The 20,582-nt window shown below is 38.9% G+C and overlaps 2 protein-coding genes and 1 pseudogene across 6 annotated transcripts; all 3 read left to right on the top strand.

Moving 5' to 3' along the window:
• The first annotated feature begins 29 nt into the window (after nucleotides 1-29).
• si:ch211-207e14.4 (interleukin-17 receptor D) lies at nucleotides 30-7,882 on the top strand. Of its 5 annotated transcripts, none has more exons than XM_058409641.1 (13): nucleotides 30-322; nucleotides 439-549; nucleotides 719-803; nucleotides 1,459-1,617; nucleotides 1,775-1,893; nucleotides 2,034-2,157; nucleotides 2,498-2,536; nucleotides 2,692-2,837; nucleotides 4,049-4,123; nucleotides 4,407-4,473; nucleotides 5,007-5,153; nucleotides 5,293-5,462; nucleotides 5,574-7,881. In XM_058409641.1, the coding sequence occupies exons 4-13, from the start codon at nucleotides 1,464-1,466 to the stop codon at nucleotides 6,054-6,056; spliced, it is 1,524 nt and encodes a 507-aa protein (XP_058265624.1). In that variant the 5' UTR covers nucleotides 30-322; nucleotides 439-549; nucleotides 719-803; nucleotides 1,459-1,463; the 3' UTR covers nucleotides 6,057-7,881. The 5 variants fall into 5 exon arrangements, with proteins under 5 accessions (XP_058265624.1, XP_058265625.1, XP_058265623.1 ...); XM_058409642.1 differs by having other exon boundaries at nucleotides 425-549; XM_058409640.1 differs by lacking the exon at nucleotides 439-549 and having other exon boundaries at nucleotides 1,802-1,893; nucleotides 5,574-7,882.
• A 1,954-nt stretch (nucleotides 7,883-9,836) lies between these two features.
• On the top strand, nucleotides 9,837-11,352 carry LOC131365839 (protein FAM200B-like; annotated as a pseudogene).
• Nucleotides 11,353-13,277: 1,925 nt separating this feature from the next.
• LOC131365533 (protein FAM200A-like) lies at nucleotides 13,278-14,979 on the top strand. Its single transcript, XM_058409139.1, has one exon. The coding sequence runs from the start codon at nucleotides 13,997-13,999 to the stop codon at nucleotides 14,552-14,554; it is 558 nt and encodes a 185-aa protein (XP_058265122.1). The 5' UTR covers nucleotides 13,278-13,996; the 3' UTR covers nucleotides 14,555-14,979.
• Nucleotides 14,980-20,582: the final 5,603 nt, after the last annotated feature.

Raw genomic sequence — 20,582 nt, 5'->3', positions numbered from 1 at the left:
TTGTGCGTAAATGCCTTTTGCCTGAGGCTACCACTCCTCCAACCCCTGTTGTTGTGTTCTGAAAGAACTCTCAATGACATTCTTTCTCTTTCGTTTTTTTTGTACTGCCATGTTTGTGTACTTCTCAAACGTGTCTTATTCAGTCTTTTTCTGATTTTGAAACAAGTTCTGTCCTAAAAGACCAAGAAAATTAAGGGGAACACAGGATAGAATGTGGCAAGACAGACTGTCTCTGTTGTTGTCGATTATTGTGCTTGTGATAGGCGAGGGATTACAGACATCTTTCAGACCTCAAAACTGTACACTGCAGTGTGTTTGCCAGGTAAGTTTAAAATAATTTGGTAATTTGTTTTCATGTGCATTTCTTAGCACTTAATAGAGCAGCATCTATCGAATTAAAATTTTGTTACTTATTTAATTTTAGATATTTTTCTCCAGATTTTGTGCATCTGTAATCGTCACAACAATTTGTTAAGTGATAGCTGCGTGTTTCTTGTATATGGAGAATTGGGGACCTCCTCTAGAACATGATGGCGGCGCGCTTAATGGGTGATTTATGGTTTTGTAGGTTTGCACTAATAATGTTCATCTTGTATGAATTTTCTAAAGTTCTCTTTTGTTCTTTGAGACCACTTGCAGCTGTAAATTAATAGCCTACTTTTAACAGACTTGTATTTTTTAAGACTCACATTTGTCACATTTTTATTACTTTGATCAGGGATCACCAGGATGCGAGTATTGCAGAATTAGTAAAGATGATGTTGAAACTACACTTGGATTCACTTCTGCTGGTCTCTTTGCAGGTAGTTTGGACATACCTGAAACACACTTTATGAAATGTTTCATGGCCAACATTATTCTGTAAGGAGAAACTTGGGGCAGCAAGATGTGAGATTTATATTATGCAGCACAGGCATAAGGATATTAGAAACAAAGGAGTCTAATTTTTCCTTTGATATAGTAGAAAGATAACTTGAAATTACTAATCCTGGCTGGGGTTATGGACAGGCCAAGAATGGCGATGATACAAAAAAGGTGTTAAAGGGATGTAATAGAATAGGGCACCTAGTGCTTTGCTTCAAATGTTTAATGAAGGTGAAGGGAAAGCAGTTTGAACCCATATTTCTTATAAAGGCATGGAAAGCCCGGATATGTCTGAAATATAGAGGCACATAATTCCAGACATGGAAAAGTACAAAAATTTCAAAAGTGTTCTGGAAGAATTGTTATGTAAATGCAAAAATATTGAATATTGTAGCTGGCTGTAGGTGCAGCTTGTATCAGTATATGCAGCCTGTATATCATGTTCCATGAGCATTCCATTGCTTCACTGCATAACATCCAGTATGCGGTGAGGCAGTGAAAAGCTCATGGAACATTGTTCCTTAACATGATATTAAATATACAGATAGTCCTTTGCATATTTTCCTGTAGTGCTTACACTGTGCTTTGGGCCAGGTTGTATGCCATGGCTGTGTCATTCTTTTTTAGGTCTGCAGAGTCCTGAGGTATGCCAGCACTATGTGCATGCCCCGAAGAATGTCACTGTTGAATTTGTGGCAAGTCCAAACCCTAAATATGAGACTGTTGTTGTGTCTTGGAGGCCTAGCCAATATGGTAATAAGTAAACGGCACCCTATCTTTAAAGTGGCACTGTTTAATTGTTTGTCTACATTAAACGTTTCTGTTCATGCTGTTAACAATTATATAGTACAAATCTAGCATTTTTCAAACAATTTTAATTTTCTTGAGCTTTTTTGTCAATTTGCTGCAGGTATTTCTTTTTTGCGTGGTTTCCTAGTTTCCCTCCAGCCTTTAGGAGGCACTCGGACCACATGTCAGCTCTTCCTTCTTCAAAACAATATGTCACTTTCTGCTGTGCATGCTCAAAGGGTACAGCAATATCTGCATATCACAGACCAAATAAACTAATGAAATGAATTTGTCTAGCAATAGTTTATAACAATAAAGCTTTCAGATGCATCCTTGATAACGAATTAAAAGAAAAACTACTGTTTATATGTATTTTGCAGGTGTATTACTCAGATCCTTTCACAGATCTCTCCCTGGGTACCCAGTATGCTGTGACTGTGATGGCCCTGCCAGTTCCTGAGATCTGGGACAAATTTTATCATAGCAAATTGTTCTTCACACGCTGTATGGGTTCTTGCACCTAGCTATCTACCATCTGTTTAAACACCATCTCTTCAATATTGAAGTTTATATATTAAAATTAATATTGTTTATTCAAAAGTAATATTATTTATTCAATTTATTGATATTTGACACACACACACACACACACACATATATATATATACATATACACATATATATATATACATATATATATATACATATATATGTATATATATATATGTGTGTGTGTATATATATATATGTGTGTGTGTGTATATATATATATGTATATATATGAGAGAGAGAGAGAGAGTTAAAACTGGTTACAATAAATATGTAAATAAGAGTTTTTCTACAGCATGTCCTGAGAAAAATGGCTTGGAGCACTGCAAAACAGGTAATTAAGTATATGATTTGTTAATGCTTCTAAATATTTTACATTTTTGATAAGTCAGTGCTATTTGTTTATTATTGAACATGTTTTGTTAAAGATTTAGAGAAGTCTAGTGCATAATTAATGTAGAATTTTGTATTTCCTGTCTTTCTTTAAAGACTGGTATCCCAGATATATTGAGGTTCACCAGGACAACAAGGATATTGTTGTGACTTTTAACTTGGCACCTAAGAAGTTGGGGATCTATCGCTATTTTTCATCATGCTATGGAGGGGGCTCACGCAGCTTTGAACTTATTCAACCAGTAATTATTTCAATGCCATATCTTGTCATTCATTCTTAATGAAAGCCACAAAAATGCTAAACAAATATAACCTTATTTATTTTGTAACTAAATGCAAAAAAAGCAAGACAATACAAAATTGTTTTACTATATTTAAATGAACCTACTGTCAGTAGACTCTTTAAAATGCCTGGCTTTATTATCAAATCTTTTCACTATTCTAATTGTAAATAAATACAGTAAATAAAGTGAGTACACCCCTCACATTTTTGTAAATATTTTATTATATCTTTTCATGTGACAACACTGAAGAAATGCCACTCTGCTACACTGTAAAATAGTGAGTGTACAGCCTGTATAACAGTGTAAATTTGCTGTCCCCTCAAAATAACTCAACACAGCCATTAATGTCTAAACCGTTAGCAACAAAAGTGAGTACACCCCTAAGTGGAAATGTCCAAATTGGGCCCAATTAGCCATTTACCCTCCCCGTTGTCATGTGACTCGTTACAGTCAAGCATGGTGGTGGGAGTGTCATGGACTGGGCCTGCATGAGTGCTGCTGGCACTGGGGAGCTAAAGTTCATTTGAGGGAGCCATGAATGCCAACATGTACTGTGACATGCTGAAGCAGAGCATGATCCCCTCTCTTCGGAGACTGGGCCGCAGGGCAGTATTCCAACATGACCCCAAACACACCTCCAAGACGACCACTGCCTTGCTAAAGAAGCTGAGGGTAAAGGTGATGGACATGTCTCCAGACCTAAACCCTATTGAGCATCTGTGGGGCATCCTCAAACGGAAGGTGGGGGAGCGCAAGGTCTCTAACATCCACCAGCTCTGTGATGTCATCATGGAGGAGTGGAAGAGGACTCCAGTGGCAACCTGTGAAGCTCTGGTGAACTCCATGCCCAAGAGGGTTAAAGCAGTGCTGGAAAATAATGGTGGCCACACAAAATATTGACACTTTGGGCCCAATTTGGACATTTCCACTTAGGGGTGTACTCACTTTTATTGCCAACAGTTTAGACATTAATGGCTGTGTGTTGAGTTATTTTGAGGGGACAGCAAATTTACACTGTTATACAGGCTGTACACTAACTACTTTACATTGTTGCAGAGTGTCAGTGTTGTTACATGAAAAGATATAATAAAATATTTACAAAAATGTGAGGGGTGTACTCACTTCTGTGAGATACTGTATATACTCCTATGTTTTGGTTCACCTCTTAGGACTTGAGTATAAACAGCACTCATCATACATACCGTTTGCTGAATCTCCACACAGAAATCAACTATACCTGTGAGGTGAGTCATAAGCAAAATCAATGAAAGTCAAACACTTGACACTTGTAGTATTTCATTTTTAAGGAACTGTTTAAATTTTTTCCTCACTGGTTGGATATACGTAGGTCAGATATATAAGCCTAGCATGCATTACAATATATTAGAATTCTGCTGTAACACTGGCAATAAAAAAAATATCCTTTCTAGAGGAATATTCCAAGTCCAATGTTGCCTATACTTTTTTCTTCATTACTTTAATTGTATAATAGTTCTGTGTTTTATCTTAATTTAATTTTTTGTTTAGATTGCAGCAGATATTGTGGATGCTGTAAGGAAGCATTTCTTTGTTCAAGTACAGCACAATGTAAAAGGTACCTTTTCTCTGTTCAGACACACATTGACCAATTTAATAGTGTTCAAACTAGACAGCTGAAAATTAGGGAAAATTCTGTTTTTGTCAACACAAACCAGCCTGGTCACACTTACCTTTCTAATCAACGATAAATTTCTGAACTTCAGTTCACTGGGCATGTTTTTTTATTATTATTATTTTATTTATTTATTTTTAATTTGTTTCCAGCAGTTTCTGAAACAATCAAACCAATCTGCCTGGCACCAACAACCATGCCTTGGTCACTGTGCTCACATTTCCCCATTCGGATGTTTGATGTGAATATTAATCGAAGCTCTTACTTTGAAATTCTGCATGATTGTGCTACTGCCACATGATTGATTAATTGTACAATTGTCCCCAAAGAAGTAGTGAGTCACTATGTTGTTGCTATCTATCAACTAGCAGTTGCAATTTGCCCATGTTCCAGTACACTGTAAGAGACTGTAATGTATAGACTGTAATGCAGAAAGATACTGAATTCCATAATGTTTCCTGCCTTTTACTCCCCAGAGCCTTCACCCTTGCACAAGGCAAGTGTCTCATTAGCAATACTTTTCTCTGTGGGTATTCTACTAGCAGCCTTCTTAGCAGTCATCTTTACCATTCACTGGCAGAAAAAACAAAAGAAAAAGGCAGCAAAATCTGAGAAAACATCAGGTGACCAAATAGTGTTTTTTGTTGTTTCCTTAAATGTAATTAAATTCTTTATTTAGAAGTCTATGTCTATACAATTACTGATATTTATTGTGCATAATGCCTAAAAATAAATCTTACCTACTCAATATTTTTTTCTTAGACATAACTGAAGAATATTATGATGAATATACAGAGCATCAGTTCATACCAGTAGCCAAGAGGACCAGTCCCCCTCGACTCCTGATTTGCTACTCAAGCAGTGATGGTTCTGCCCATGTAAGGGTTGTCTTACAATTGGCAACGTTTGTGCAAATGCACATGGCTACTGAGGTAAAACCGTAACTTTAACATTTGTAACATAAAGAAGTATTAGAATACATGATTACTGTTTGTTTTACATATGGTGTATGTATGTTTGCATGATGGTAAATTATTTGTCAGGTACATTTAGATCTGTGGGATGCCTTAAGTTTGACAGAGGAAGGAGATTTTGGGTGGTATTGCAGGAAGATAAAGGAGAGCGACTTTGTGCTCATCATCTGCTCCAAGGGTCTCAACCAGAGACAGCATAACCAGAGAGAAGTGGACGAAAGGGCAAATACTTCCCTAGCTATTATAGCCATGATTGGAGAAGAGATATTTCGTGCCAGATCTCTCGGCCAGGACCTCTCCAAATACATAACTGCTATTTTTGAGTATTCAGAGAAGTCAGACATCCCCACCATGTTAAGTTTGGCCTCTCATTATACTCTTCCAAAGGACTTGGCACTGCTCTTCTCCCATCTTCATGGAGTGGCTTTGCAAAAGCCAGGAGCTTATCTACAAATAGAAAACATCTCAGAAAATGGCTACTCTAAGCTCCCAGCTGGTGCAGCATTATTACTAGCTATTCAAGATGCAAGGATATTTATTTCTGGTTTGTAAGCATCTGGCAAGAGAATTGCAGAAAATCCTGGGCCTAACAAAATAGCATGTGATGCGAGACCCAAATCTATCCTGCTCAACTTGTAGGTTTTTCCATTCAAATCAACCAAAGAAGTTATAAGCCTATCTGAACCTTAAAGGCTCTGCAGGGATTAATAGTGCCAGACACTGCTTAGAGGTACATTTTAATGATTGACATCCTGTGGCTATGGCTTTTACTTATTCAGTCAGTTGATTAAATCAGGGATTCAAGTGCTCCTTTTGATATTTTTCTCGCCTTTTCCCCTCTTTTTTGTTGGGTCTATATGGATATTTTATATTTTGCCTTGTATTTCAAGAAATTATATATGTGAACATATATGAGCTTTTGTGAAAATCTGATGCATAAAACAAATGAGACAATTTTATTCTTCGTCATTTATTTATTAAGAAAGAATTATCCGGTATTACAGATCTATGAGTGGCAAAAGTATGTGATTCTTTCAGTATCTGGTGTGACCTCCTTGTACAACAATAACTGCAAGTAATTGTTTCAAAACTGTTGATTCAATGGCTTGGAGGGATTTTAGCCTATTCTTCAGTAAAGATTAGTTTAAATTCTGGAATGTTGGTGGGTTTCCTCACATGATCTGCTTGCTTCAGGTTTTTCCACAACATTTCTATTGCATTAAGGACCAGATTTTGACTTTGCCATTCCAAAATATTCATTTTTTTCTTCCTTAGCCATTCTATGTTAGAATGACATGTGCTCGGTGTTCTCTTGTTGCATGACCCATTTTCACTTGAGATTCAGTTCATGGATAGATGTCCTGATATTTTTGCTGCTATAATTTAGAGTTCCTTATTCCATCAATGATGGCAAGCTGTCCTGGCATAGATGCAGCTAAACAGGCCCAAACCATGCTACTACCACCTTGTTTTAAAGATGGGAAAAGCGTTTTCTTTTCTCCAAACTTAAACTTAATGCTTCTCCTTTAAAGCAAAAAAGTTCTATTTTGTTCTAGTCTGTCCACAAGACATTTTCCAATAGAATTCTGGCTTATCCACATAATCTTTAGCAAACTTCGGACAAGCAGCAATGTTTGTTTGGAGAGTGGTGACTTTCTTCTTGCAACTCTGCTATGCACACCAAGATTATTCAGTGTTCTCCTGATGGTGGAATCATGAACATAAACATAAATGTAAGAGACACCATTAGTTGCTTAAAAGTTTCTCTAAGTTCATTTGTGTCCTCTCAGACTATTATGCATCTTGCTTTTGAAGTGATCTTTGTTGGTTGACCACTCATGGGGAGAATAGTAATATTTTTACATTTACCTTGCATTATTTTTGACACAAATGTGTTTCTTTCAGTGTCCCGGTTTGTGTTTTTATTAATAAAGTCTGAAACTGTAAATGACTTGATGTATGAATTTAATATAAATGTTTCCATAAAATTATAAACTTCTTTGAATGACTAGTATTTTATTATGTATGTAATGTATTAGTATGATTAAATGACACACCAACACACTGAAGAAAACTCTGAATCTTCGCTCTTCTACTTACATGAGCTCAATGTTCAAAGTGAACACTGTAAAAAGTACACTGTACATTATGAAAGTAGTTACTAATATAATTAGTAACTACTTTCTTAAGTTTAAGTTTCTAATTCTGGGAAATTTCATTATTTCAGTATGTGAAACTTTATGGAGGTCATACAAAATACTAAATGTAGTAGTTTTTGTTGTGGGGTGTATTTATTTTGCATTAACTAATTTTGTAATCTAAATGACTTTCATGTTATGAGTTAAACAAGTGTTCTATAAAACACAGATTTGTCAAAATTTTGGAAATTGTTCATGTGTTCATTGAGATATTGATTAAATATTACTTTTCAAAGGAGGTGTACTGATTTATGCTGAGCACAGTACATGGGGTTGGACAAAATAATGTGAACAATGAAATATGTAATATATCTTTATTAATATGGTGTTGGCCCGTTATTTGTATTTAATACAGCTTCCAACATTCTTGGAATATATATATATACAATGTCTAAAAACCTTCTAGTGGACTTCTGTACCATTAATCTAGCAGAATATGTTAGTTGCTTCAGAGAGGTTGGAGCAGGGAACCTACTTCTCAGTCTTCTCTCCAAAATTTCCCACGTTGGTTCAGTGATACTCAAATCAGGTGTTGAGCTGACCAGGACAGATGTTCTGGCTGTGTGTATCATCTTGAAAATGGCATCATTGTGTGTAAAAAAACATTTGGGCCATAGCATGTACCTGATCTCTTAGAATTTCCAAATACTTGCTGGCAGTAACACAACCATGTAGGCTAATGATGGGGCCAGCAGAATACCAAGATATGGCTGCCCAAATCTTCATAGATCCACTCCCATGTTAGAACCAGTCAGTTGTACACTTCCTTGGGGTTTTCCATACATAAACTCAACCTGCTCCTGGGAATAATGTAAATGATGATTCATCAGACCATATCACTCGTTTCCAGTCGTCAGCTGTCCAGGTTTTATGATCATATTTTTTCGTATTTTTTGCATTGGTGTCTGATTAATGGTTTAGCAATTGCAACTCTTTCACTCTTCCTGGAAACAGGGCCTTTAAGGTGGATATTAAGTTCTTCTGTAACTTTTGCTGAAGTAGTTCTGTGTTGTTTGGACACAACCCTTCCTAGTGTTCAACGGTCTCTCAAACAGTCAAAATCGTGGAGACTGTTGCTATTGAAACACCAAAGAGATTGGCTGTAAAGGTTACAGGTGCTCCTGCTAAATGGGCTCCCATGGTCTATCACCTTTGGAAGTCTCACAAGTCACCCATATTAACAATGACTTAAATTAACCACTGCATAATAGTAATAGTGTTTGTGAAAAGATGAGTCACTCTCAGGAGCTCAGTGAATTCAAGTGTGGTACCATGATAGGTTGCCACCTGTGCAATAAGTCCATACGTGAATATTCCACAGTCAACTGTTAGTGGTATTATAACAAAGTAGAAGCAATTGGGAACAACAGCAACTCATCCACGAGGCCACATAAAATCACAGAGCACACAGTGCGCAGAAATCTGCAACTTTCTGCAGTCAATAGCTACAGACCTCCAAACTTCATGTGGCCTTCAGATTAACTCAAGAACAGTGTGTAGAGAGCTTCATGAAATGGGTTTTCATGGCTGAGGAGCTGCATCCAAGCTTTACATCACCAAGTGGTGTAAAGCACACCACTGGACTCTAGAGCATCAGAGACGTGTTCTCTAGAGTGACGAATCACACTTCTCTGTCTGGCAATTGGATAGACGAGTGTTCAGCGGGTTCAGCAGTTGCAAGGAAAACAGTACTTCTCTGACTGCAGTTTGGTGGAGGGGGGATTATGGTGTGGGGTTGTTTTTTAGGAGTTGGGCTTGGCCCTGGCCCCTTAGTTTCAGTGAAAAAAACTTTTAATACTTCAGCATACCAAAACATTTTGGACAAATATCATGCTCCTAACTTTGTTTGAACAGTTTGGGGATGGCCCTTTCTGCTCTAACATGACTGCACACCAGTGCACAAAGCAAGGTCCATAAAGACATGGATGAATGAGTTTGGTGTGGAGGAACTTTACTGGCCTACACAGAGCCCTGACCGCAACCTGATAGAACACCTTTGGGATGAATTAGAGTGGAGATGCAAAAAAAAAAAAAAATTTTTTTAACATATTTTGCTTATACAGTACTTTTACTTTGAAATGCGCGCGCGACAACCGTACCGTTTGACGTGAAATTTCATTTAATTATTACAAATATGTCGAAGCGCAAGTATGACCCCGAATATGTAAAATATGGATTTACATATATTGACAACAAAAAGGGCTTGAAACCTCAGTGTGCCATATGTAATGAGGTGCTCTCACAAGAAAGCATGAAGCCATCTAAATTAAAACAACATTTAGAAACCAAACATCCCGGATGCAAAGACAAACCTGTGGAGTATTTTCAAAGGCGACTCCAGGAGCTGAGGGCATTACAAAAGTGCCTAACATCTTCGTGTTCAAAACAAGTACAGGCACTCCGCGCATCTTACTGTGTAGCTCACCGTGTAGCAAAGGCCAAGAAAGCCCACACAATACCAGTTTCTCTTACCTGCGGCCATGGACATGGTCAGAGTGGTGTTGGATCAATCTGCAGCAGATAAGCTGAAAACCATACCATTGTCAAATGATACCATTTGTCGGCGCATTGAAGAAATGTCTGATGACGTAAAACAACAAACTACAGCTCGCATACAGGAAAGTGCTTATTACGCTTTGCAGATGGATGAATCCACGGACATTGCAAATCATGCAACTTTACTTGTTTATGTGAGATATGTATGGGAGGGGGATTTGGAGGAGCAATTTCTCTGCAGCAGAGATCTCCACACCACTACAACGGCAGAGGATATTTTCAGTACTGTGGATTTGTATTTGGGCTCATTGGGCCTGAGCTGGGAAAACTGTGGGAATCAGAACTGACGGCGCTGCCTCTATGACAGGAAAACACTCAGGGGTGTTGAAGAGAATTCTTGAGAGGGCATCAAATGCAACCTGGAATCATTGCTTTTTGCATCAAGAGGCATTAGCAGCAAAGAATATGGTGCCAGTGCTTGATGAGACATTAAAAGAAGTCGTCAAAGTAGTGAACCACATTAAACGAAGTGCTAAGACCTCCCCGTGTTTTAAAAATCTGTGCAAAGACCTGGGCTCTGAACACGTACAGCTGTTGACCGCGGTGAAGTTAGCTTGATATTCAGACATTAGACAGACATTCGGAAGCGGTAGTTTAGGGACCGTCGACAAATTTCTGTACGACTGAAAAAACAAAACAAAACATTTCTTCAATAGCTTCTAGGTCATGTGACCCTGTGACCCCAAAGTAGTACCAAAATAATCTAATTGGACACCTCCACAGGGTACACCTCTTTGTATCCCAAAAAATCTCTTTTTATTTTTTATTTTAATAAAAAAAAAAAAACACTATTTCTTCAATAGCTTCTAGGTCATGTGACCCTGTGACCCAAATCTAGTACTAAAATAATCTACTTGGACACCTCCACAAGGTACACCTCTTCTTATCCCAAAAAATGTCTTCATTGATTTTTATTCATTTGTTTATTTTCTTCATTTGTTTAACTCCTCTCTTCTTTAAATAAACAAGTCATTTCTTATCACGATTACACACCGTTTTTTATTGTTATTACACAATAGTCTTCTTAAACACACAAGCAGTATTTCCATATTTTTTTTCTGGCTGTTTGAAGCTGCAAAGTGTCCATTCCCACACACTGTGTATGCATCTAGAAAGAAATGACACTCTGCTACAGTGTAAAGTAGTTAGTGTACAGCCTGTATAACAGTGTAAATTTGCTCTCCCCTCAAAAGAACTCAACACACAGCCATTAATGTCTAAACAAAAGTGACTACACTCCTAAGTGGAAATGTCCAAATTGGGCCCGAAGTGTCAATATTTTGTGTGGCCACCATTATTTTCCAGCACTGCCTTATCCCTCTTGGGCATGGAGTTCACCAGAGCTTCACAGGCTGCCACTGGAGTCCTCTTTCACTCCTCCATGATGACATCACAGAGCTGGTGGATGTTAGAGACCTTGCGCTCCCCCACCTTCCATTTGAGGATGCCCCACAGATGCTCAATAGGGTTTAGGTCTGGAGACATGCTTGGACAGTCCATCACCTTTACCCTCAGCTTCTTTAGCAAGGCAGTGGTCGTCTTGGAGGTGTGTTTTGGGTCGTTATGTCCTTAGTCTGCTTGTCTTCAGCAAATTGTATGCAGGTTTTCTTGTGCATCATCTTTAGTAGAGGCTTCCTTCTGGGATGACAGCCATGCATTTGATGCAGTGTGCGGCGTATAGTCTGAGCACTGACCGGCTGACCCCCCACCCCTTCAACCTCTGCAGCAATGCTGGCAGCACTCATATGTCTATTTTCCAAAGACGACCTCTGGATATGACACTGAGCACGTACACTCAACTTCTTTGGTTGGCCATGGCGAGGCCTGTTCTGAGTGGAACCTGTCCTGTAAAACCGCTGTATGGTCTTGCCCACCGTGCTGCAGCTCAGTTTCAGGGTCTTCTATCTTCTTATAGCCTAGGCCATCTTTATGTAGAGCAACAGTTCTTTTTTTCAGATCCTCAGAGAGTTCTTTGCCATGAGGTGCCATGTTGAACTTCCAGTGACCAGTATGAGAGAGTGTGAGTGCGATAACACCAAATTTAACACACCTGCTCCCCATTCACACCTGAGACCTTGTAACACTAATGAGTCACATGACACCAGGGAGGGTAAATGGCTAATTGGGCCCAATTTGGACATTTGCACATAGTGGTGTACTCACTTTTGTTGCCAACGGTTTAGACCAGGGGTGTCCAATGTTATCCAGAAAGGGCCGGTGTGGGTACAGGTTTTCAGTCGAACCAAGCACAAGCTACACCTGATTCCAACTGGCTAATCAACTGATCTTGGCTTTCAGTAGACCCCGGTGTGGCTTCTGCTCAGTTGGAATGAAAACCTGCACCCACACCGGCCCTTTGCAGATAAGATTGGATACCCCTGGTTTAGACATTAATGGCTGTGTGTTGAGTTATTTTGAGGGGACAGTAAATTTACATTGTTATACAGGCTGTACACTCACTATTTTACATTGTAGCAGAGTGTCATTTCTTCAGTGTTGTCACATGAAAAGATAATAAAAATATTTACAAAAATGTGAGGGGTGTACTCACTTTTGTGGGATACTATATATGTGTGTGTGTGTATGTATATACATATACACACATACATATATATAATATATCAAATTATCTCAACAGGTCCATTGTGATGCATGTGATGGATGGATGCATGCACAGTGTGTGGGAATGGACACTTTGCAGCTTCAAACAGCCAGAAAAAAAATATGGAAATACTGCTTGTGTGTCTAAGAAGATTATTGTGTAATAACAATAAAAAACGGTGTGTAATTGTGATAAGAAATGACTTGTTTATTTAAAGAAGAGAGGAGTTAAACAAATGAAGAAAATGAACAAATGAATAAAAATCAATGAAGACATTTTTTGGGATAAGAAGAGGTGTACCTTGTGGAGGTGTCCAAGTAGATTATTTTAGTACTAGATTTGGGTCACAGGGTCACATGACCTAGAAGCTATTGAAGAAATAGTAGGGTTTTTTTAATACAAATTAAAATAAAAATAAAAAAAGATTTTTTGGGATACAAAGAGGTGTACCTTGTGGAGGTATCCAATTAGATTATTTTGGTACTAGTTTGGGGTCACAGGGTCACATGACCTAGAAGCTATTGAAGAAATAGTAGTTTTTTTAATAAAAAGTAAATTAAAAATAAAAGAAGAGATTTTTTGGGATACAAAGAGGTGTACCCTGTGGAGGTGTCCAAGTAGATTATTTTGGTACTAGTTTGGGGTCACAGGGTCACATGACCTAGAAGCTATTGAAGAAAGTGTTTTTTTTTTTTAATTAAAATTAAAATAAAAATAAAAGAAGAGATTTTTTGGTATACAAAGAGGTGTATCCTGTGGAGGTGTCCAAGTAGATTATTTTGGTACTACTTTGGGGTCACAGGGTCACATGACCTAGAAGCTATTGAAGAAATATTGTTTTTTTTTCAGTCGTACAGAAATTTGTCGACGGTCCCTAAACTACCGCTTCCGAATGTCTGTCTGATGTCTGAATATCAAGCTAACTTCACCGCGGTCAGCTGTTGTACCACTCCGAAATTCGTTGGCTCTCGAGGGGAAAAGTTTTGGCAAGGTTTTACGAACTTAAAACAGAAATCGCTGGCATCCTTTCAGAAAATAACTCTCCTTATGCCGATTTATTTAATGACGAAATCTGGCTCGCACGAGTTGCTTATCTTGCTGATGTGTTCGAGCACCTCAACACATTAAACGTGTCCATGCAAGGGAGAGGGCACAATATTTTTGAGCAGAGTGACAAAGTTGCTGCATTTAAAAAGAAGATTGAACTGTGGACAAAACACGTTAATAAAGACAGACTAGACATGTTTCCCAACACTTGCAATGAAACACAACAGTTGGATATCGCGGGAAAAATTGTACTGAAGAAAACTATCACGGAACATCTTAGTAAACTGCAAGTCCGGTTTAATGACTACTTCCCCGAGAAACATGGAGATGATTCCTGGATACGCGATCCCTTTGGAATCGACATGGAAAGCGTCACGTTGCCGAGCACCGAAGAGAATCAACCGGTGGAGCTGTCAAGTGATAAGACGCTGAAAAAGAAATTCAGTGAGGTAAGCCTTTCCCAGTTTTGGTGCCGTGAAGCACTTTCTGAGTATCCGTCCCTCGGCTTCTCTTCTTTGGTGCAGCTTAAGTCAAAGAAAAGGAACAGGCTGAACATTGAGCACGATGTTAGGGTAGCACTGTCTACCGTCACCCCAGACTTTGAAACTCTTATCAGGAGTAAAGCACATCCTCAGTTATCTCATTAGTTTCCCAAATTACTGTTAAGTGTTTATAATATACTGTTATACTGTTATAGATGTTTATAATAGCTGTCATATTAGATGTAAAAACGGTTATGATTATTTTCACCATTCTACTGTTAAGTATTTGCTGGTTTGTTCTGTTCAACAGGACCAGTGTTAATGTCTTATTAACAGTGCAGTTTAGTTCATTGTTTATTTACCATGGTAATTGTACTTTTTGTACACTGTTTGTTTGTTATTTTTACTTTGTGATATTTCTATAATTTGATAAATTTTGTTAAATGACAGCCACAAAATATTGTTTATTCATCATTCAAGTCTTGGTGTTTTTCTTCTCTATCTGGCTTAAGTTAAGTAAATAGAGACACTACTTGTGTATATGTTAACAAATAAATAAAAAATAAATTTGCTTAATTAAAGTTCCTAAAAATTTGGGTCGCGGCTTGATGACCATGTAAAAATGTGGGTCCCATGGCCAAACCAGTTGAGAACCACTGGTTTAGAGTGTTTAAAGTGTGCTTGAATGTTTTGGAGTGTTAAAGGTGTATTTGAATGCATTCTTGTTTGTGTTTGTATAAAACAATGAGAATCAGAGGACAGCATGAGTGGTTTATTGACCACCTCTATTTACAGGTTTAACAATGTAGGGTTTAACACTATATGTGGGAAGAGAGGTTTGGGTACGTTTGTTGACTTTGTACTGAGGCCTTTTCCACAGTAGATAAAACTTGGACGGAAGCATCAATCCTGGTACGGCTGGGGTTGGAGCTGTCCTGGTTAAAAGTAACCACAGAAAAAGTAGGAAAAGCATCGCGAGCTAATGCAGCCACAGCTGAGCAGAGCGCCACCATGATTCATTCCCACCCTGATTCATTCTCCTGTTGCATGACCCATTTTCACTTGAGATTCAGTTCATGGATAGATGTCCTGATATTTTTGCTGCTATAATTTAGACTTCCTTATTCCATCAATGATGGCAAGCTGTCCTGGCACAGATGCAGCTAAACAGGCCCAAACCATGCTACTACCACCTTGTTTTAAAGATGGGAAAAGCGTTTTCTTTTCTCCAAACTTAAACTTAATGCTTCTCCTTTAAAGCAAAAAGTTCTATTTTGTTCTAGTCTGTCCACAAGACATTTTCCAATAGAATTCTGGCTTATCCACGTAATCTTTAACAAACTTCGGACAAGCAGCAATGTTTGTTTGGAGAGTGGTGACTTTCTTCTTGCAACTCTGCTATGCACACCAAGATTATTCACTGTTCTGATGGTGGAATCATGAACATAAACATTAGCCAATGTAAGAGACACCATTAGTTGCTTAAAAGTTTCTCTAAGTTCATTTGTGTCCTCTCAGACTATTATGCATCTTGCTTTTGAAGTGATCTTTGTTGGTCGACCACTCCTGGGGAGAATAGTAATATTTTTACATTTTCTCCATTTGTACACAACCCATTTTACTGTGATGACTCCAAAATCAAGACCTGTAATAGTCCATGAGGACACATGATACACTTCCACAAATTTGTGTTGTGTAGTTCAGACTTTGATTGAAAAGGAGAAAAAAAACATACAGTTGATATAAAGTCAACTAGATGTCTGAATAAATGAACAAGTATACACATCTATGCATTTACTGGACATTCTAGGCAAAGGTGCGCTCAGCTGTAAATGTGCAGTGAAACGGCAGATGTGTTCAGTTTTGCATAGTGTGTAAAAGTCCAAAGTTCTTGAATTTCTTAATTCTCCTTTTGGGCTAATGTCAGACCATTCTACTGGAAAGATGAAAAAATAGATGATGAGTCCTGGGATTTCACCTGTGCCAACATTGTAAGTGGTGATGTTTTTGGGAAGCTGCGGAAAAGGGTATCTGGTACAATGTTGCATTGACCTTCATGGTACCTGATGGTGAAATCAAACTCCTGAAGACAAATAAACCAGCATATCAACCAGAAAGATGGTTTGGGGTGGTTGAATACCCAGGTAAGTGAAGCATGATCTGGGATCACCTCAAATGACCGTCCTTCAAGATAGGGTTTCCACAGCCCACATCACAGCACTATACTCCTTTGTATGGCCTTTCAGCTCCTTGTAAGAGATGTGAAGTGTAAGCAATGACATGATCCATTCTCTCTATATCTTGGGTCCGGCTTCTAAACCTTACTTGCATCGGTTTGGACTGTTCAGGAGCAATTAAAATTGGGGCGTTGATTAACTTTTGTTTAATAACCTAAAAGGAATTCTGCTATTCCTTCATCCAGTTCCATGTAGTTCCATGTAGCTCCTTTCCTTTTATGACCTGTATAATGGTGCAGCCTTTTCTGAAAACTGAGGAATAAATTTCTGCTACAATCCTGCAGTACATAAGAATCGTTATACTTCCTTTATTGACTTGGGGACAGGAAATTTGGCAACAGTTTCAACTTTGTCATGTCAGTTTTTAATCCTTCTGCTAATATCACAGGTCCTCAAAACTTCAAAGAATTCTGCATCAAGTTACACTTTTGGATGGTTAGAGTGAGTCCTGCTTTGCTAAGACATTGAAAACACTTCTCATTATGAGCACTGACAGGTGAAGTGAATAACACTGATTATCTCCTCATCATGGCACCTGTTAGTGGGTGGAATATATTAGGCAGCAAGTGAACATTTTGTCCTCAATGTTAATGTGTTAGAAGCAGGAAAAATGGGCAAACATAAGGTTTGAGCGAGTTTGACAAGGGCTAAATTGTGATGGCTAGACGACTGGATCAGAGCATCTCTAAAACTGTGGCATAGTTGCAAAGCCAAGGCTAACGCTAAGGCTTGCCCACACAGGGACTACTCCTCTCTGCTTCACATGTCTAACAGGTTTGTTCTCCTCAGTGAAACACCCACTGAGAAATCTGAAAGAGCTCTGGTTATTGGAGACTCTATCTTAAGGCATGTGAAATTAGCTAAGCCTTTAGGGGCTTTAGGGGCTCCTGGGCATAGCAGGTAATCTTAGGGTCCTGGGCAAGCATAGGTTCTCAAAGATACACTATATTGCCAAAAGTATTCGCTCACCTGCCTTGACTCGCATATGAACTTAAGTGACATCCCATTCCTAATCCATAGGGTTCAATATTACGTCGGTCCACCCTTTGCAGCTATAACAGCTTCAACTCTTCTGGGAAGGCTATCCACAAGGTTTAGGAGTGTGTTTATGGGAATTTTTGACCATTCTTCCAGAAGCGCATTTGTGAGGTCACACACTGATGTTGGACCAGAAGGCCTGGCTCTCAGTCTCCTCTCTAATTCATCCCAAAGGTGTTCTATCGGGTTGAGGTCAGGACTCTGTGCAGGCCAGTCAAGTTCATCCACACCAGACTCTGTCATCCATGTCTTTATGGACCTTGCTTTGTGCACTGGTGCACAGTCATGTTGGAAGAGGAAGGGGCCAGCTCCAAACTGTTCCCACAAAGTTGGGAGCATGGAATTGTCCAAAATGTCTTGGTATGCTGAAGCATTCAGAGTTCCTTTCACTGGAACTAAGGGGCCAAGCCCAGCTCCTGAAAAACAACCCCACACCATAATCCCCCCTCCACCAAACTGTACACTTGGCACAATGCAGTCAGACAAGTACCGTTCTCCTGGCAACCGCCAAACCCAGACTCGTCCATCAGATTGCCAGATGGAGAAGCGCGATTCGTCACTCCAGAGAACGCATCTCCACTGCTCTAGAGTCCAGTGGCGGCGTGCTTTACACCACTGCATCCGACGCTTTGCATTGCACTTGGTGATGTATGGCTTGGATGCAGTTGCTCGGCCATGGAAACCCATTCCATGAAGCTCTCTGCGCACTGTTCTTGAGCTAATCTGAAGGCCACATGAAGTTTGGAGGTCTGTAGCGATTGACTCTGCAGAAAGTTGGCGATCTCTTCGCACTATGCGCCTCAGCATCCGCTGACCCCGCCCCGTCAGTTTACGTGGCCTACCACTTCGTGGCTGAGTTGCTGTCGTTCCCAAACACTTCCACGTTCTTATAATACAGCTGACAGTTGACTGGAATATTTAGGAGCGAGGAAATTTCACGACTGGATTTGTTGCACAGGTGGCATCCTATCCCAGTTCCACGCTGGAATTCACTGAGCTCCTGAGAGCGACCCATTCTTTCACAAATGTTTGTAAAAACAGTCTGCATGCCTAGGTGCTTGATTTTATACACCTGTGGCCATGGAAGTGATTGGAACACCTGATTCTGATTATTTGGATGGGTGAGCGAATACTTTTGGCAATATAGTGTAGTTTTCCATGTAGGAGCTAATGATATACACCTTCATCAGTCTGAGGTTACTAAGAATAATATTGTAGAGGTGTGTAAATTAGAGAAGATGATGTCCGCTGTAATATGCTCTGGCCCCAATCCAATGCAGCATGACAACAGGTTATGGTCGCTGAACTACTGGATGTCCAGGTGGTGTTCCGAAAACAATGTGGGCTTCATAGATAATTGGAGCTCTTTTGAGAGAAAGTGTGGCTTGTTAGGACAGGACGGTGTCCATCCCACTTGGGAAGGTGCTGCTCTAATTTCTTGCAGCATAGTAGGTCTAGTTAATCTGTGACAATCCAAAGCCAGGGTCAGGGAGCAGACAAGCAGTCTAATCCACCCATCTGCTAGCTGCAATAAGTTGTCAGCCTCTGTTCACAACATTGAGACTGTGTCTGTTCCCCAAGCTAAACAAACATATAAACAATCAGAAAATTTGTTTTAGTAACCTGATTAGCATGAAACTAGATCATAGTGAATGCACAGCTAGCACCTTTGAAGCTGGGACTGCTAAAAATAAGATCTCTTTCCTCTAAAGCACTATTGTTAATGAACTTATTACTGTTATTACTTATTACTTATTACTTATTACAGTTTAATGTACTCCTCATTAACAGAAACATGGATTAAACCAAATGAGTATGTAGCATTAAATGAAGCTTGTCCGCCTGGTTGTAGCTATATATATATATATATATATATATATATATATATATATATATATATATATATAGCTACAACCAGGCGGACAAGCTTCGTATATATATATATACATATATATACACATTACCAGTCAAAAGTTTGGACACACCTTTTAATGTTTTTTGTTTAGGGATTTATTTTCTACATTCTAGAACAATACTGGAGATTTCAAAACTATGAAATAACACACATGGACTTAAGTAATCCATATATAATGACAAAAAACAACAGTCAGTTGTTATTTTAAGACACGAAGGTCAGGTGTTCTGGAATAGTTCTTGCAAGAACAGTATTGTCAAGTGCATTTGCAAAAACCATCAAGCACCATGATGAAACTGGCTCACATTAAGACCATCCCAGTAAAGCAAGACCAAAACTGACCTCTGCTGCAGAGGAGAAGTTCATTTAGAGTTATCAGCCTCAGAAATCACCAATTAACAGCACTTCAGATTAGAGCCGTTATGAAGGCTTTACAGAGCATAAGTAGCAGACATATCTCAATATCAACTGTTCAAAGGACATTATTGTCTATTTCGGCCTCCTTCAGCATTGTTTTACAATGTAGAAAGAAATAAACATCAGGAAAGACCATGGAATTAGATTAGAATAGATTAGGTGTGTCCAAACTTTTGACTGGTAGTGTGTGTGTATATATATATATATATATATATATATATATATATATAATGTCATATATACACTATATTGCCAAAAGTATTCGCTCACCCATCCAAATAATCAGAATCAGGTGTTCCAATCACTTCCATGGCCACAGGTGTATAAAATCAAGCACCTAGGCATGCAGACTGTTTTTACAAACATTTGTGAAAGAATGGGTCGCTCTCAGGAGCTCAGTGAATTCCAGCGTGGAACTGTGATAGGATGCCACCTGTGCAACAAATCCAGTCGTGAAATTTCCTCGCTCCTAAATATTCCACAGTCAACTGTCAGCTGTATTATAAGAACGTGGAAGTGTTTGGGAACGACAGCAACTCAGCCACGAAGTGGTAGGCCACGTAAACTGACGGAGCGGGGTCAGCGG

This window comes from Hemibagrus wyckioides, linkage group LG15, assembly GCF_019097595.1.
Source record: "Hemibagrus wyckioides isolate EC202008001 linkage group LG15, SWU_Hwy_1.0, whole genome shotgun sequence".
Classification (NCBI taxonomy): Eukaryota; Metazoa; Chordata; class Actinopteri; order Siluriformes; family Bagridae; genus Hemibagrus; species Hemibagrus wyckioides.
Note: the sequence above shows the minus strand (reverse complement) of the source record. Positions and strands in the feature narration are given on the sequence as shown.